Source organism: Apus apus, chromosome 13 (genome assembly GCF_020740795.1).
Source record: "Apus apus isolate bApuApu2 chromosome 13, bApuApu2.pri.cur, whole genome shotgun sequence".
Lineage (NCBI taxonomy): Eukaryota > Metazoa > Chordata > Aves > Apodiformes > Apodidae > Apus > Apus apus.
In genome coordinates this window covers 9,101,449-9,118,696 of record NC_067294.1, presented here as the reverse complement: position 1 = coordinate 9,118,696, position 17,248 = coordinate 9,101,449, and the positions used below count along the sequence as shown (strand labels likewise).

The 17,248-nt window shown below is 57.9% G+C and overlaps 1 protein-coding gene across 4 annotated transcripts; it reads left to right on the top strand.

Annotated features, from left to right (window-relative positions):
- Positions 1-331: 331 nt before the first annotated feature.
- On the top strand, positions 332-15,806 carry GRK6 (G protein-coupled receptor kinase 6). Of its 4 annotated transcripts, none has more exons than XM_051631355.1 (16): positions 332-446; positions 3,728-3,823; positions 6,318-6,430; positions 6,763-6,840; positions 7,113-7,213; positions 8,472-8,564; positions 8,870-8,933; positions 9,520-9,660; positions 10,335-10,525; positions 11,292-11,329; positions 11,470-11,559; positions 11,648-11,856; positions 12,115-12,252; positions 12,504-12,641; positions 12,793-12,927; positions 14,344-15,806. In XM_051631355.1, exons 1-16 carry the CDS (start codon positions 395-397, stop codon positions 14,392-14,394), a joined length of 1,728 nt encoding a protein of 575 aa, XP_051487315.1. In that variant the 5' UTR covers positions 332-394; the 3' UTR covers positions 14,395-15,806. The 4 variants fall into 4 exon arrangements, with proteins under 4 accessions (XP_051487315.1, XP_051487316.1, XP_051487318.1 ...); XM_051631356.1 differs by lacking the exon at positions 14,344-15,806 and adding an exon at positions 13,644-14,337 and having other exon boundaries at positions 368-446; XM_051631358.1 differs by lacking the exons at positions 6,318-6,430; positions 6,763-6,840 and having other exon boundaries at positions 368-446.
- Positions 15,807-17,248: the final 1,442 nt, after the last annotated feature.

Here is a 17,248-nt window from a genome sequence, read left to right as displayed (position 1 = left end):
GGGCCCCGCTCGCCCCGTGCTGCCCATCACGGCTCCGCACCCAATCCGAGGCGGCAAGAGGCGGGTCCGTCCGTGGCGGGCGCGGTTCCCGGAGCCCTCCCTGAGTGACACGGGGGCCGCCCAATCGGCTCCGCCGCCCCTCCCAGCTCCGCCAATGGCAGCGCTCCCCGCCTCCCGCCCCGCCCCCCGCCTCGGCCGGGCTAACGGGAGGGCAGCGGCGGGGCGAAGGGGCGTGGCTTCCTGGAGGGGTTGGGCCAATGGGAACGCGGCGCGGGAGGAGCGTGGTCAGGGATTGGCGGGCTGGGCGGGGCGAGGCGGCGGCAGCGGGGGGAGGCGGCGGGCGCGGGCCGAACGGCGGGGAGCGGCGCGGGAGGCGGCGGCGCCGCCCGGGCCCATGGAGCTGGAGAACATCGTCGCCAACACTGTCCTCCTCAAGGCCCGCGAAGGTGAGCGCCGCCGCCGGTGCCCGGAACTGGGCGGGGGATAAGCGGCAGGCCCGGTGGGGCAGGCGGGCCCGGGGTGGCTCGGCCGCAGGGCGAGCACAGCGCACGGGAGGTGCCGGCCGGACGGTGGCTTGAGCCCGCCGGGCCGCCTCCGGCAGCGGCGTCCGCTCCCCCGGTGTGCAGGCTCCCACGGTGTCCGGCCCCGGGCTGTCCCTCCGGGGGTCGCGGCCCGCGGGAGCGGGGAGGTGACGGCGCGGGGCGGAGCGGGCACAGGCCGCCCCACAGCACCCGGCTCTCAGTGGGGCCCCGGTGCTGCCCCGGGCAGGCGGGAGGTGCCCGGCCCCCGTGCTGTGCAGCCCCGGGGTGTGGAGCCCTCCAGGGGTGGCCCCGCAGCCCCCGCCGGTGCCGGCAGCCTCCAGCCCTGCCCCTTCCAGCGGCTGCCCCTGCTCCCCTGGCGCAGAGGGAAGCAGCTCTAGGAGAAAAACTCGATTTCGGGCCGGTAAAGAGCTGCGTCCCACACAAGGGCCGATGCCGAAACTGCGGCGGTGAGTCCCACCCCTCCGGCTTCACACCGGCCCCTCGTCCCCACAGAGCCAGGGGCTTCCCTGCGGGGCCACAAACCTCCTGCTGCTTCGGGGTGACGGTTGGATGCCGGGGCCTGGGCACAGGGGCAGCCTGACACGCAGGGACAGCCCAGGGTGGCCCGAGAGCTGGGGAGCCTGTCACACAGGAGCCTGGTCCTCTGCAGAGGAGACCTGCTTTGGGCAGACGTCGGGGAGTTCATTAGATCACATCAAGTGGCTGGGAAGTGCAGTCCCTGCTGGCCCAGGGTAGGCAGTCATTCTGGAGCCTGAGGGGCCCACTGAAATCCAGTTAGAAAGCTTCAGAGATTAGATTTGTGGGAGCAAAGAGCAGCGAAATTAGATTTACACAGAAATATTTTTGAGCTGCTTGAGTATCAGGCTTAGTGTAGGTACTTCAGGCACAGTGACCGTGGTGGACCATGACATTATGGTTCATAATGACAAGGCTTGCTTCACAACCAGTTCCAGACAAAACCAAACAGCAACGCTTGGGACTTGAAGATGCAAGGCCCCACTTTGCATAGAATGGGACACCAAGAGACTGGCTCCTGTGGTGCCTTTGGTAGAGCAGAGTTTGGTTGCTGCTGCAGAGTGAGGTGTTGAACGGCTGCTGCGGCACGTCCCACTGCTCCTCTGGTGCCTCGGTGGGTGGTGGGCAGTGTGGCTGCAGGCATGTATGATCCATTGGCACCCTCCTGCCAGATGGTTCCTGGTCTGTGGGAGCTGCTAGTGGCTGTGCTGCCCATTCCACGACGGTCCCACGATGGCTGGGTGGCTGTGGTGGACACTGCCAGCTCTGGCAGCCTGTGTGACAGGACACAGCCACTTTACTGGCTGGGTCTGGTAGCACCAGGTGCTTCACTCCAACCTGGCCTTTCTGTGAGTCTCCTGATCTGGTGTGGGAATGTGGAGCTGTACTCACCCTGGGGGGACTGCTGACAGCTATCCTCAGCTGCTGCCAGAGAATGACCATGCTCTACATTTCCTTCAAACTCCTAGGGGGATTTGGCCCTGGGAAGGTGAAGGTTTCTTCCTCTGTTGTCCTCCCTGGCCTCTGGCAGAGGGACTTAGCTTAGCTCTGAGCTATCACCAAGCCCTGAAGCTTCCTCCTGGTGAGCTGTGGGTGGAGGTAGCCCACCTGTGGCCCATCGCCAAAATGGGGGTGCTGGGGAGGTTGCTGTGCAGGAGACATGTTCCCTGCCAGGCTGTTTGCTGTGGCGCCGGGAGGGCGGGGGAGATCCGTGCATGAAGGGCACTGGAGCCTCCTTTCAAAGCAAACAACTCAAGGAAATGGAGGCTGTTGGTCCTTGTCCTCCAGGTGCTGTGGGGCACAGCTCTGCCTTTCCCTGGGCACTGTCAGGTGAGGATGGCTTGTCCTCCTGTGCCCTCACTTCGTTGTCCCCATCCATTTAGTTGCCCCAAGCCGTGGCTGAGAAGAAGGTGTCTGTGCTGCTGGTTTCTTCCACCCCTGCTTACCCTTGAGTCACTTCCTTCCTGAGTTTGTACAATCATGCAGACCAGCTGCTGGTGCTGGGCAGATGTAGTGCAGTGACCTGCATGGTGCCAGGGGCTGGGCCTAGGGCTGGCCCTGCAGAAGGATGGCTGTGATGGCCCTGTCCCACCTGCCTGTCCCACCACAGCCTCCTGCGGCACAGGGAGCTGGGTGCCTGGGGACTGTGTCTAGATTAGGGGCTGAATTGCATCCACAGTGGAGGAAAGTGTTATGAAAGTGTTTCTCAAGAGCTGATAAATGATGTTCAACCTCCCCCCGATTTCAGAAAGCCTTTGGCCCAACTCAGCAGGGTGGTTTAATGTATTTCCAAAGGGAGGTGGGAATTTGTGTGTGTGTGTGTGTGTTTGACACCAAGCTGGGGGAAGGCAGTCCCTGGAGGTTGGTTGATCCCAGCAGTCAGGCGTGCAAGTATTGCAGTACTTAGTGCTTGCTATTATGTAAATTTTTTGGTCTATCTAGAAGCTTTCCCACCCTGTCCTGCAGCACTGGGCATTCACTCCAGCAGCTGAAGCTGGAATAATACCTGGTTCTTGGATCTTGCTTTTCTGAGGTTGGCTTATCTCAGAGAAAGGTGGGAGTGTCACCACTTCACAGGTGGGAAACTGAAGCGATGAGCCCCGGGCAATGCAGCGAGTTGTCTGTGGAGCTGGGATTAGAGCAGGAATTCCTGTCTCCCAGCTTCATGTCCTCCCTCTAAGAGCCCCTCCCTGGAGTAAGCAATCAGTCTGGAATGAGTAGGTGGCACGAACATCATTACTACAGCAGGAAGAGCTTCACGCCTGGAGAGGTGATTAGTTTTGCAGAGGTCCTGAGGACAGGCCTGGGAGCCAAGAACTCTTGTGCAGGCAGAGAGCAACCTGTGGCTTTAGGCACTTCTGACCTGGTGCTCCCATGTTAAATACGAGTTAACTGGGATGTCCAGGTGAAAGGTCCTCATGTTCTTGGTTGGGACTTGGCTCAGCAGCCAGAGTGGTTGGTCTGTACACTTCCTCTGGCAGCCAGAGGCTCTCACATTTTTGTTCCACCAGCCAGGAGACGGCGGTACCGCTCCGGTCTTGTTTTCCTTGCCCAGGCTTGCTCATGTAAATGGACAGAGGGTGTCTCCTCTCCCAGCTCCTGGCAAGGCGAGGCTGCAGTCGGACGTTTTTGCATCATAACTCATGGTACCGATTTTGTGTGCCCTGCAGGTGGTGGTGGGAACCGGAAAGGCAAGAGTAAGAAATGGCGCCAGATGCTGCAGTTTCCCCACATCAGCCTCTGCGAGGATCTTCGACAAACCCTCGGTGAGACACCCTGGCTGGTGGGAGCTGAGCTGTGCCCAGGCTTTGCTCCAGAGCAGAGGATGGGTGGGTGTTGTGCACCCAACATTGACTTGTGTGAGGGTCAGGGCTGTATAACAGAGCACACATAAACCAAGTCCCAGCCAGGATCACTCAGAGCTTGGGGTGCAGGGGAGAAACAACAGGTATGTAAGTCACAGCTGTGTGGTGCTTGCTGGATAAGGTGTGTTGATGCACCTACTCACCTTCTAGGATGTGATGAGCTTCACTAGAGACACACCACCTTCTCTGTGCAAACATATCTGTTTGGTGTGGCTGAGTTTTGGAGCATCACTCTGAGGTGCCTTTGCATACATAACAAAGGTCCTGCTAACACCTCCTGGACTCCCTGTCTAGGATTCAGCCCTGCTCTGCAGACCTTGGCTTCTACCACTGATGCAGCAACTTTTCTCAGGCAAAACTGGATTCTTGCTGTGCGGTACAGATGAGAAGTGTACAGATAGGCAGGGCTTGTCTTGTCTTTTTAATACTTTAATACTTTGTACTCTTCATGGTTTTCATGCTGTTCGTGCAGCTTGGTCCTGAGACCACGTGAAATTGTTTTGGGGCACAGAGGGTGGGAATGCTCTGCTCCCTAGGGAGGGGAGAGCTTTAGTGGTCACTCCAGATACAGCTGCCAGCTGCAGAGTGGCACAGCACTGGCCTTGTTTCAGGGCGGGTCTCACTGGGCTGAGTGGGTTTGGGAGGTTTCTGCAGCTCCAGTCCCCAGTTCCATGCTGTCCAAGTTCTCCAGGGCCTGGCAGCACGAAGGAGAGGAGTGGCTCCCTTGAAGGGCACATGGGACTGTAGCACTTTGGAATAACTCAACTTCCATCATCCACACTGTCATCTCTAAGCTCACAACAGCCTGGTTCTGCTGCTGTGCATGCCATGTGCCAAGTCCCAGGGCCTGCTTCACAGCTCCCACCTTGGCCATCCCAGCTCCTGTCTGCTTCTCTGGCTTGGGTGTCCTCAGCTGATGCCCATCCTCTGCCTGCAGCTGTTCTTCCTGTGGGTGTTCTCATATGTTTTCCAGCACTGAACTTCACCTTTGTTGTGCTGTCTGCTAGCTGGTGGTGAGTGCTGGTGGTCTGTCTGTCTCTGCTGTCCCACTGTCCCGGACAGTGATCTGGTGATGTTTTAGGAGGCAAGTCCTTCAGAGCAGCTGGCTATCACCACCTGTGTCTCCACTTTCCCTTGGGGAGGCACACAAGAAGTGCCTCTGGCCCAGGTGGCAGCTGCCTTGCTTGGTTTCCCCATGGGAAAAGTGATTCTGTTCCTCATGCTTGGGTCACTCTTTGCCTGGAGTGGTTTTGTTTTCCCCTCACAGTCTGCTAGAAGAGCACTTCTTTCCTATTCCAGAAACTTGGGCAGGACCATGGGCATGGTGGGCTGGTTACCCACTGCAGAATTGAGCTTTGTGTGCCCTGGCCACAGGGAGCAACCGTGTGTATGTCTGGGCAGTGGCAAGCGCAGCCAAAAGCTTCTGATCTCCCCAGTGGCAAACTCCTCCCCAGCTGAAGGGAACTCCTTCCCCTGCAGACACAAAGAAAACAGCCAAGTTTGGTGAGGCAGCCTCCTCCGCCCACCCCGAGCCCAGCCCTCTGAGCCCTCCTGCACCCTCAGGAAGCCACAGCTTCCTCGGAAGAAGGTGCTGCATGGGGAGAAGGCTGGTAGTGCCCCAGCTCCAGGGAGGGCTGGAAGAACCTGGGGGTGCTGGTGGACGGCCGGATGTTGCAGCCCTCAATGGCAGCAGCTGTCACAGAAATCTCTTCTGGCCCATGAGCAGGAAACGTCTTATTAGTAGAAGGGGAGAGAAAATCAGAGAACTGGAAGTGCTCTGGGTAGTCAAAGGGGTTGTGGCTGGGCTCTCAAGCTTCTGAGAAGGGGTAGGAGGAATCAGCAGGGAAACCGAGCTCTGGAGGGCAGTGGGAGCTGACATACAAGCGAGTGGATGTCCAGGGAGTGGAGTGGGGAGATCCAATTGATGTGTGCAGCATTCACAGGACGTGGAAACGATGCCTCCCATTTTTATGCCTTTGGGAATATGAGTGGTTTTTAAGAGTCATCAGAGCAACTCTTGGCCTGGAAGCTCTGCCTTGAAAGAAGCGTGTTCCAAGAAGAGTTGTGTGTCCAGAGTAGTCAGTTGATCTCTGCAGGGAGAGGCTTGACAAAAGAGCCTTCAGGCAAGCAGGAGACACCAGGGTCCCTCTGTAGAAAGAAGAGAGGCAGGCTGTACAAGACATTCAAACCTCTTTTAGGGAAGAGGATCTTCCATAGGGGAACATAAAAGCTGCATCATGCCTCTTTTCCCTATTGAGTGCATTTCGCTCTCCTGGGAGTCTCAGGCTGGTGGGACATGTGAGCAGCCAACTCATGACTCAAGCCTGCAGCCAGGGCGGTGGGCTGTGGCTGCTCCTTGGGGGCTGGCAGTGAGTGGCCTTCTCCACATTTGCAGAGCGGGATTACCACAGCCTGTGTGAGAAGCAGCCCATCGGGCATGTGCTCTTTCGGCAGTTCTGCGAGACACGACCTGAGTTGTCACGCTGCGTCAAGTTCCTGGATGCCGTGGTAAGAGCAAAGCCCATCAGGCTTCCCCGGGGGAGGCAGGGATGATCTTGGTGCTCTGGACCCGTGCCCAGGCAACTGGTTGACCCTGGGCACTCAGACCATTGCCTGGTACTTCTGGGCATGTAGGGTTTTCCGGAAGGAAAAACCTGTGAATTGCAGTTTCTCCAAGGTAGGGCTGGGCCTATGTTTAGGGAGCTGTTTGCTGGAGATCTGGTTTTCCAGGAAAGCCTGGGAAACCTTGGGCAGAGGGTGTTGCTGCTCTGCAGCTGTTGCTTGGTTGCAGGGCTTGGCTCCTGGCTGGACCTGCTCCTCATGCTGTTTGCTCTGTGCAGGCAGGGTACGAAGTGGCTCCAGATGAGAGGCGGAAGGAATGTGGGCAGCACCTGATTGAAAAGTACTTGAAGCCAAACGTGAGTAAGAGGGTTGTGTTTGCTGCCTGCAAGGGTAGAGCAGTTGGAAGGCTGACAGCTGTCATTACCCATGTCCTGCCACAGTAAACGTGCTGGGCAGGATAGTGAGGGCAGAGTACAGAGCCACCCTACCACCTCACAAGCAACCATGCTGCTTTTCTCACTGGCCCTAAAGCAGATGAGCTCCTGTGTGCTGTTCTGGTGGGCTTCTCCTTCCTAGCACGATTCTTGAGCTCTGCTTCCTATGCCTGACTCCATCCATTTGTCCCCAGAGTGAGGACCACGTGCCTGAAGTCCCTTATCAGCTGGTGGATGCCTGTTGTGAGAGGCTGGAGCAGGAACCTTCCAAGGAGCTCTTCCAGGAATCCACTAAGTAAGCTGGAGGGCTGGAGCTGTGCTGCAGCTAATTCACCTCATCCCTTGTGGTCCCTTCTCCCAGGGGAGCAAGGGCTGGTGCTAAGGCTGGGGGCTGGGGTGTTTTGGGCTAGCAGTTTGCAGCACAGCTGAAGGAAAGCAAGCGCAAGGAGCTCCTGTGGGCTCTGGGAGCCACAAGCTGCTGCAGAATCCTCTGTCGCTCCTCCCAGTTTGCCTTGGGTGTGGGTTGCCATTTGGGAAGACCCTGTTTCAGCAAACCTCAGCATCTGGCCACGCTGTTCCTAGTCTTGTGCCAGGACCTCGTAGGCACCCACAGAGCAGGGCTGACAGCTGCAGTCCTGGTGCCAGCTGTCCTCTCCTGCGGGCTGCAGATGTGGCCCTTGTGGTTAGGTTAGGCTGGCTGTTGCTGCAGGGACCTAAGGTCAGTCCTGTTCCCATTGCAGAAGCAGTGGCTGAGGTCCTGGCTCCGGGTGCAAAGCAGAAGCATTGGGCAAACCCAGCTTATGGCCTCCACCCCTCCCTGAGCAGTAGCTAGAGCACGTTGCCTAATTGAGTGCGGGGCTGTGGCAATGGATTTGCTGCAGTCTTCTGGGGAGCGTTAGCTCTGTGTGTGGTAACTAGTGTCACTGAATGCAGAGCCTCCGGGCTGGGCCCTGCCTGCTCTTGGCAAGCACTGAAAGGGGAAGAGCCTGTCCGCTTCTCCTTGATCCATGTCTCCAGTCTAGACACTATGTCTAAGGCTCTTTACTCTGCTGGGCAGCCCTGGCACTGGTCTCTGAGGCAGTTAGCTCTCTTGAGCAGGATGCCCTGTGGTCTTTTGTGCTGGATATTCATCTGAAAGTGATCAGCTCAGCACCTGGTGCTGAGCATTGCTGACAGCTTTCAGCAGCTCATTGCAGCCTTGCCTGTGCATTTCCCCTGTGAGCAGAGGGACAATTGCAGACCATCCCGTCCTCCCCCTTTGTCCTACAGCCTGGCTGGTGCTGAGAGGCCACAATGAGCAATGCCAGCATGGTCCCAGGGTGCTGTGTTTGTCACAGGGCTACCTCCAACATGCCTTCCTTTTGCATTAGGCTTAGTGGAGGTTGGGCTTTCTGGGCTGGGGCTGTGCAGACGATTCAGAGCCAGGCTGGGAGAGGGGATGGCAAAGTGACTTGGGATCTTGGGCCTGCTCTCCTCCTCCTTCCCAGGATCACCAGACCTTTTCCATGACTGTGATCAGTTCTCAGCAACCTTGCTGCTCTGCTCTCTCCTAGGCTTATCCACGACTACCTGAGCGTGGCTCCCTTTGCTGACTACCTCGACAGCTTGTACTTCAACCGCTTCCTGCAGTGGAAATGGCTGGAACGGTAACACTCTCCAGCGGCCTGCACCCTGCTCACAGGCTGCTTGAGGGGTCCCTTGAGCTCTTTCCCATGCTGTGCCCTGGCTAGAGCCAAGGACCTGGCCTTTGTCTGCTCTTGCTCACCTTTAGGGCCCTTTATTGGCACCATCAGCAGCCCCAGCCTTGCTTGTTTCTCAGGGAAGCAAGATCTGCCTGAGCAGGGGTTTGGGGCGAGCCAGTGTCTCTCTGGCCAGGGCATGGGGGTGGTTTGGACTTCAGCCCCTGCTCTCTCTCTACTCCCATCTTACTCCAGTTTCCTTTGACTCACAGGCAGCCAGTGACCAAAAACACTTTCCGCCAGTACCGAGTGCTGGGCAAGGGCGGTTTTGGGGAGGTGAGTGACTGGAATTTCCTCTGCATTCAGGATACCAGGCAGCCACCGTTGCCTGCTGTCAAATGTGGGCCTGAGTTGGCCATCAGAGTGCCACCAGCTGCTCCAGGACCTGGAGGCATGTTGTCCTGGCCAGGGGGGCTCTTTGCTGGGTACTTCTATGCTCTGGGCATTGCATGATCCTGAGGGGCAGGAGCCAGGCACTGGAGGTGTGGGAGGTGTTGTGCAGGGTAGGTGGTACACACCCTGCCTGGTCTGTTCTGGTGTCTTGGCAGGGGAAACTGCACTTCTGAAAACTGTCACTGTCAGACTTCCTTCTGTTTCTGGAGTAGCCTTCTGTCTTCCCATTTACCAGCCATGGTGCTGCTGCAGGTGGCAGGGGCATCACAGCCCTGCTGCTTATCGGTGACATCTGGAGATGTCACTGCTCCCTCTGTCCTTGCTTTGACAACAGGCTTCTGGCTAACCTCAGAGTGAGGTGGGGAAAGGGACATCTTTGCCTTCCTGTGCCTCTTCCTAAGAGCAGAACCTAGATCCCCCCACCCTGGAAATGGCAACAGGAGAGTGCTGAGCCTTGTCCCCTCTCCAGGTTTGTGCCTGCCAAGTGCGTGCCACGGGGAAGATGTATGCCTGCAAGAAGCTGGAGAAGAAACGGATCAAAAAGCGGAAGGGAGAGGCCATGGCCCTCAATGAGAAACAGATCCTGGAAAAAGTGAACAGTAGGTTTGTAGTAAGTACATAGGAATTGCTCTGACTTTGCTGCAGTGGTTGATGCTTCCTCCAGCCAGCCAGCCCTGCCTCTTTGTGCTCCTCACCTGATATGGAGAGGCAGGAGCAGGCCCTGCCCATGGGGTAGGGTCCTGGTGGCTGCAGATCTCTCACAAGGCAGGGGTCTGGCAAGACCTCTAGCTGCCTCCACACAATGACCTAAATGCCCCCAAAGTCAGGCCCAAACACCCATCTGGTCTCACAGGCACCTTCTTAACCTCTGGTGCAAAAGCAGCAAGTACTGTCTCTCCACACAGCTGAATCTGCAGAAGCCCAAGCCCTGAGCTGTGTGGTGGGGAGCTCTCCCTGGCTGCACTGAGGTGTGGACAGCCTGAAACCTCCCCTTTTGGAGGATTAACCAGATGCTACCCCGGGGTCGCTGTTGTGTGCTGCTTGCCCTGGTGGGGAGCAGTTCTGGCTCAAGGAAATGGTGTCCCCCCTGTCTGAGGAAAGCTGGGGGTGTGCAGGGGCTGCTGGGTGCTTCCATGTTCTCCCTGGGTTTGCACAGTTCCCCCTCTGCCTCCTCTGCTGGCAAAGGCCCTGTCCAGCTGCTGGTGAGCAGCTGCTTGGGTGGCAGGGCAGGCACCTCCCTCTTCCAGCCGTGTCTTCTAACAGCCTTTCTGCCCTGAATTGCAGGTGAGCTTAGCCTATGCATATGAAACTAAAGATGCTCTCTGCCTAGTGCTGACCCTCATGAATGGAGGGGACCTCAAGTTCCATATCTACCACATGGGAGAGGCTGGCTTCGAAGAGCCCCGGGCAGCTTTCTATGCTGCTGAGATCTGCTGTGGCCTCGAGGACTTGCACCAGGAGAGGATTGTGTACAGGTGTGTGCTGCCTGGTCCTGGCTGGGAGACCTTGCACAGACTGCAGAAGCAAGAGGGTTCCTGCTGCTCTTACTAGCCCATCTGGGTCTGTCTGCTCAAGAAAATAAGCTCAGGCTTGAAAACAGCACAAGGTGGTTGAGAGGGGATCAGGAACAGAAAGCTGATCTCCTGGGAGAGATGGGAGAGCTTAGATTGGCTTCCTCCTGCTGGTAAATCATCACCATTATGTGATCTTTCTGTCACTGCCTTGGGGCAGGCACTGGGGTGCTTAGCTCCCCAGCAGTATTGACACTAGAGCAGAGGAGGGTGGGCTGCCCCATTGTGCTCAAGACTGAGAGCTGGGCAGGAGGGCGAACAAGCTGATTGTATGACCACTAACCCATCGGGTTGTGTGGTGCAGCCTTAAGGATGGCATGGCTAAACGGGGCTGGAAAGTCTCTTCTAGTCCTACTATGTGCCTTGCCCTGGGGCCGGACAAACAGAAGAAGCCTTGGCTCCTTTTCCCTCACACAGCCTGCTTCGTAGTGAACTCTGCATCTGCAAAGAGGAACCAGCCACAGGCTGACTGCTTTCCTTTCCTATGGTCCAAGGTTGCCATGACCGGCCTCTCTGCCCTGGAGAGAAGGGCCTGGGGGTAGGGAGTGAGGGGAAGGTCATCTGTGTGCCCGAGGCAGGAGCATTGGATTCCTTTGCTGCTTATCGTGGCTGTTCCTTGTCTCTTGGATTGACAACAGGCTTCTTGCTAATCGAGTCTCTTTCTTCCTAGGGACCTGAAGCCAGAGAACATATTGCTGGATGACCATGGTGAGTGCAGGGTCAAGAAGAACCCTGGACCTGGGTCCTTTTCTCTTCCTTTGCATGAACCAGGGTTTCTCTGTGTTCTTGGCAGCTTCAAACATTGTCCTTTGGCCTTGTCCATTTAACTTGTCCCCTCCTCTGTGCAGGTCACATCCGTATCTCAGACCTGGGGCTAGCTGTGCATGTGCCAGAGGGCCAGACCATCAAGGGCCGGGTGGGGACAGTTGGCTACATGGGTAAGTGGCTCTGGTTGGTCCAAGTGTTCTCTGGCTGAACACCTGCTCTCCCTGCCCTCAAGCGTCCTTCACCCCTGCTCTTCTGCAGCTCCAGAGGTGGTGAGGAACGAGCGCTACACGTTCAGCCCAGACTGGTGGGCCCTGGGCTGCCTGGTGTACGAGATGATCGAAGGACAGTCCCCCTTCCAGCAGCGCAAGAAGAAGATCAAGCGGGAGGAGGTGGAGCGGTTGGTGAAGGAGGTGCAGGAAGAGTACTCGGAGAAGTTCTCGTCCTGCGCCCGCTCCCTCTGCACCATGGTACGAGCGTGCATCCCTGTCCCTTTGCTCCCACTGCCTCTTTGCATGCAGCTGGAGAACATCGAGGCTGCTCACTGCAGAGGTGCTGGTGGCAGCCAGTTTCTCCTGTCCCTGATAAGGCAGTGCAGGAGGGTCCAGAGTGCCTTAAATCCTTGCTCTCCCAGTTGCCCAGTAGGCCCATGGCATCTCTGGAGACCTCAAGGCTGCTTCTGCCTGAAGCACCCTCCACCCAGGACAGTGATTTCCTTTGTGTTGCAGCTCCTGTGCAAAGACCCTCTGGAGCGCCTGGGGTGCCGAGGAGCTGGGGCCAAGGAAGTGAAGGAGCACCCTCTCTTCAAGCATCTCAACTTCAGGAGGCTGGAAGCAGGCATGCTGGACCCTCCCTTCAAGCCAGATGTAAGTGCCATCTATGTATTGACCTCTTCAGTCACTGGTGCTGTTGAGGGAAGCAGGAGCCCTGTGGTGGCTCATCTGAGAAGACTGCACCCATCCCTTTCCCTTTTGTTTCTGGAGCCTGGCAGAACAGGGGTCAAATGAGCTCTGGACTGCAGAGAGAGAGGGGCCTAGGTTTGGCCAGGAGCCATGGTTGTTTGAGCTGGTGGCATCTTCATGGAGCCTGGTGTTAGAGCAGTCCTTGTGCTGTTTAGCCCCAGGCCATCTACTGCAAAGACGTTCTAGACATTGAGCAGTTCTCCACGGTGAAAGGGGTGGAGCTGGAGCCTACGGACAATGACTTCTACCAGAAGTTTGCCACGGGAAGTGTCCCCATTCCTTGGCAGAACGAGGTAAGTTGGCAGGACAGCTCTTTGCTCCATCTTGTGCCCACCATGGCCAAGTGCAGTGTCCTGCAGGGTTCATGCTGCTCTTGTGCTCTGCTGGGCCCTTGGTGACTGGCTTCGTGTGGCAGTTGCTGTAACCATCTTTGTCCTCTTCCAGATGATTGAGACAGAGTGTTTTAAGGAGCTGAATGTCTTTAGCACAGATGGCACGGTGCCTCCAGACCTCGACTGGAAAGGGCAGCCTTCTCCACAGCCCAAAAAGGGGTTACTCCAGCGCTTATTCAGCAGACAGGTGAGTGTTTCCTCCCCAGCAAGTCCTCTAGCAGCACTGAGCCCACTCCTGCCTGTGCTAGGCAGATCTGGCAGGGAGGTGGGCATGAGGGGGTAGCAAGCAATCTCCCCCTGTGTTGGCTGGCCAGACCCCAGGGACAGGGGGAGCTGAGGGGACTGGGATGGAGTGTCCTGGCTAAACGTGCTGCTGTCATTCAGAGAGAGGGATATTGTTGAAGGTACTCAACTAGCAAGACTGCTCCCTTTCTACATTAATAATACCATCCCTAAAGAAGACCTTGCTCTTGAAGTGGGCTCCTGGGCTCCCCAGGGCACTTCTGCCAGACCTTGAGCAGGCAGCGAGAGCAGAGCTTTCGAGGGATGAGGAGAACGGAAATGTCTTGCAGCTGCTACGGACTTGCTTGCCTGCCTGTCTCCTCTGCCCAGAACAGTGTTTGCCTTCTTTCCAGGACTGGCAGTCTGGGCTGCTGCCTCAACAGCTGCTTGCAGCTGTGGGACTCAAGCATGGTTGGCTCTGGACCCACTCTCAGCCACTTGGTGCTGATTTGTGCTTCCCCAGCAAGCTCCAAGTTGTGTTTCACTGTTCAGTAGGCTGCCAGAGCCAGCTCTGGGTTGGGTTACCCAGCCCTTCCTGAGGCAGGCAGGACCTGCCAGAGGATAGGCAGCTGCCTGTAGCAGGGATTGAGCTGTGATTTGGCACATGTTTTCTCTTTCCAGAGGTGAGCAGTCTCTCCTGGCTGCTCTGCTCAGGGAAATACCCGGTGGCCCGTGGACATGGCAAGATCTGGGAAAGAGGAGTGGTGTCCTTCAGTGCCTATCCCCTCCCCCCAGCAGAGCACAAGCTGCTTCTTGTTCTAACTGCCCCCTGAGCCACTAATCCTGCTTCCCTGCTCTCGCTGCCTTCGTGAGGGAGGCCTTGACCTCAGCTTGAGCCAAAGCTGCCCTTACTCTGCCGCTGCTGGGAGCTCTGCTCCCAGGGGGCTTTGGGAAGTTCGCTTCACTCCTCTCCTTGGATGTCCAGGACACACAGAAGGGTTGAGAAACTGTGAAGGGTCTGGCATTTCCCCATGCTCAGGCTCCCTCCCGTTCCAGCAAAAAGGGCTTCAGCTGCTTCTGCAGCTGGCTGAGCCCTGAGCAAAGCCCATCTTCATCCCAGCTTCTGAGCTAGTTAGCACTATGCTCACCAGTCTGTCTGCCGGCAGCTGAACCCCCAGCTGCAGCTTGACTGTTTCTCTGCAGACTGAGGGTCTCCTCCAGCTCCTTGTTGCCTCCACGTAGCTGGCCCACGCACAGGCCAGGGGGGGCCTGGCCCTTCCCTGCCAGAGGGCAGCTGCAAGCTGGGTTGTGTGACTGTGCTCACCCTCTGCTTGCTGTGCTCCTCTCTCCCTCCTCCCTCTCCTTGCCCTTCTGACTTCAGGACTGTTGTGGAAACTGCAGCGACAGTGAGGAAGAGCCCACCCGGCTGTAGAGCACAAGGTGTTCTCCAGCCCCCAGGACCCCCTTGCCTATCCGGGTGCCCAGCAGAACAGCAGCCCAGCCTGAAGGACAAGGTGGCAGCGGCCCCGCAGGGTGGATATGTTTACAGCTTTACACCTCTGTGACTGAAGACTGTGAGGAGGGCTCCAGAACTGGCAGCAGCACTTGGCTTGCGCCAAGGTGCCTCTAGCTGGGGACAAGCCCCAGTCCCCAAGGTAGACCTGGACACTTCAGAATCTGCTGCTTGGGATTGTGCCACTGCCGCTCCCCTCCCAGGCCCAGGGTGGGAGAGAGGGATTGCGCTGGCGTGGGCCGAGGCCAGGCTGGAGCAGCTCTGCTGACACATTCCACGGTGCCAAAGTAGCACTGCAGGTTTGGTGTATATTTATATATGTTGATCTGTACATATCACATGTCAGTTTTTAATCTATAGGTGGGGGCCTGCACTGCCCCCACCCTGTCACAGGCACAAATATCCTCCTATGGGGGGAGCGACAGTCCCAGCTTTGTACCAGGGAGTCCTGGGCAGAGGCCTTCTGTGCCTTGAGGTGTCTAAAGCATCTTTCCTGGACCTTTCTGGCCGTACTGTGGTGTCCCTGGCTCCAGCGGAGTCCATAGCTCAGCTCCGAGACACAGAGAAGCAGTGTGCCAAAGCATCTGCCATGGCATCCTGGCAGCAGAGCCTCTTCCCTGCTTCCCTGTCTGCCGGAGCCTGCTTCCTCCTGCCTCGTCTCACACATGCTGGCAGCTCCAGGGAGCTGATCCCAGCCCCTTCTCCAGACCGCCAGCAGGCTGCCTGCAGCATTGCAGGACACGGCACCTGCTCAGGCAGGTCTGAAGGGTCGGTCTGATCCCTCATGTGGTGCAGGATGGCTCAGCACAGCTCTGGACCTGCCATCTGCCTGCTGGGCAGACCCCAGTCCCAGCTTAGGACGTGTAAGGGATCCTGCTCTTGGGGAGCAAAGCCGTGGTAAAGGGAATGTCCCTTCCCAGGGTCATGCTGTGAGCTGTGACCCAAGGGTGAGTACGGCCAGGGCCAATCTGCACTCCATACCAGCTTAGTGTGCTTTCCCAGGGATCCTGGGGAGCCAATGCAGCTCCTGAGCCTGAGGGGTGGAGCCCTGCATGTCCTTGGGGCACAGTGTGGGGCTCAGCCCACCTCCATCCTGCTTGTTCTGTCTCCTCTTGTGCACACTCATCCCAGCTGTGACCTGAGCAATAATTCATCTGTGTGTGTGTATGTATGCACACATATGCACATGTGTGTGTGCTGCTGCCTTGTGCTCCTTCTGAGCCAGGCCCCCCGGGGGGGCTGAGCACCCACTTGGACCTGTGGTATCATTTGCTTGCCTTGCACTAAAGTTGGGAAGTATTTAAATTTTTAACCTTTTGTTAAGCATAAGATTCACTGTGCATTGTGTTGCTGTTGCGTCAAGGGGACCCTGTTCCAGGCTGTGCTGAGTTGGTAGCTCTAAGGACCAGAGGAGCAGGGACCCTGTTCCTGGGCTCTGGTGGGCAATGCTGGTGCTGCTGTCCCTTGGTGCCTTCAGCTGGGTGGTTTGGGTCAGTGCAGGGACATGGCAGGTACAAGGCCTTGTGCTGTTGGGCTGCTCATCTCTGATGTGGGGTTCCCTTTGGGGCATGTCTGCCCTCCTGAGCTGTCAGGGGTGTGCTGTGGGGCTGGGGACAGAGTCCTGCTCCCCTCCAGGTGGAGCCCCTGCTTTGGGGGGCACCTTGCAGCAGGAGACCTTGTGCCACTGTGTGCACTGCCCAAGGGACAGCCCCTGGGAAGCGGGGACATGATGTGAGCAGGATTAGGGTCACGACAGTCACCAAGAGGGTCAGCCTGGTCAGGGTGGGTGCAGGGTGGGTTGGGGGTCTAGCGCCAGCAGCAGCATCGGCAGCTCGGTGCGCAGCACGGGGGGGGGCCGCACACAGCTGCACGAGATGAGAATAGCAAGTGCGGCTGGGTAGCTAAGGAACAGTTGCTATGGGAGCAGGCCGAGGAGGAGTTCTCACACTCAGAGGGTGCATCTTGGGGTAAAATCCAGGAATTTTCTGCAGCCTTGGTAAGAAGGAAGGCAGAGTTGGGGGGATGGGGATTGCTGCTCCCCACTGCACTGGCCAGGGATGCTTGTGCCAGCACTGCCTGGGCTCTGGCACCCCAAGCACTGAGGTCCTGGGGTCACCATTGTGTTAGTGGTGTCTGTCACAGGGTCAGTGTGTCTCTGCAGGCAGGGCCAGGTGTGGGCAGCTCATGGCTGAGCCGTGAGAAGGGTATGGAAGGGGCTCTGCCTGTACCCTACACCCTGCCCGCCATTTTTTAACCCCCAGCATTCAGGGAGTGCTTCATCCCCATGCTTGTCCTTGCTGGGGGAAAATACCGTGTGGGTGAGAGGGTGCTGGTGTATGGCCAGAGCTGGAACTGGTGGGTCCGGGACCCACAGACACAGCAACCTCTGGGTAGGTGCTGGGGGTCCTGGGCACTGCCCTGAGCCATGGGGATGTGGCAGCAGTACACGATTTTCAGGGGTGAAGGATGCTCTCAGCTGTTGCCTAGGCAACGGCTCCTCCTCCAGCCCACCATGTGGCTCGGGGAGCGCTCCCCCGCCTGCCTCCCCCCGCCGCCGTGGGGAAGGGGAAAGGGAAAGGGAAGGCAGCTCCCGGTCCCCGGCACTGGTGGGGCCGGAGGCCTGGCTCCCCCTGCCTGCCCTTGCCCCGGCCTGACGATGCCTGTGGGCTCGGCCGTGCCCCCCGCCTCTGCGGTACCCATGCCCCGAGGGAGTGCTCGAGCCCCCCTGCATGGCCACAGCCCCCTCCCTGCCCTGGGTGCTGCTCGGGCACCA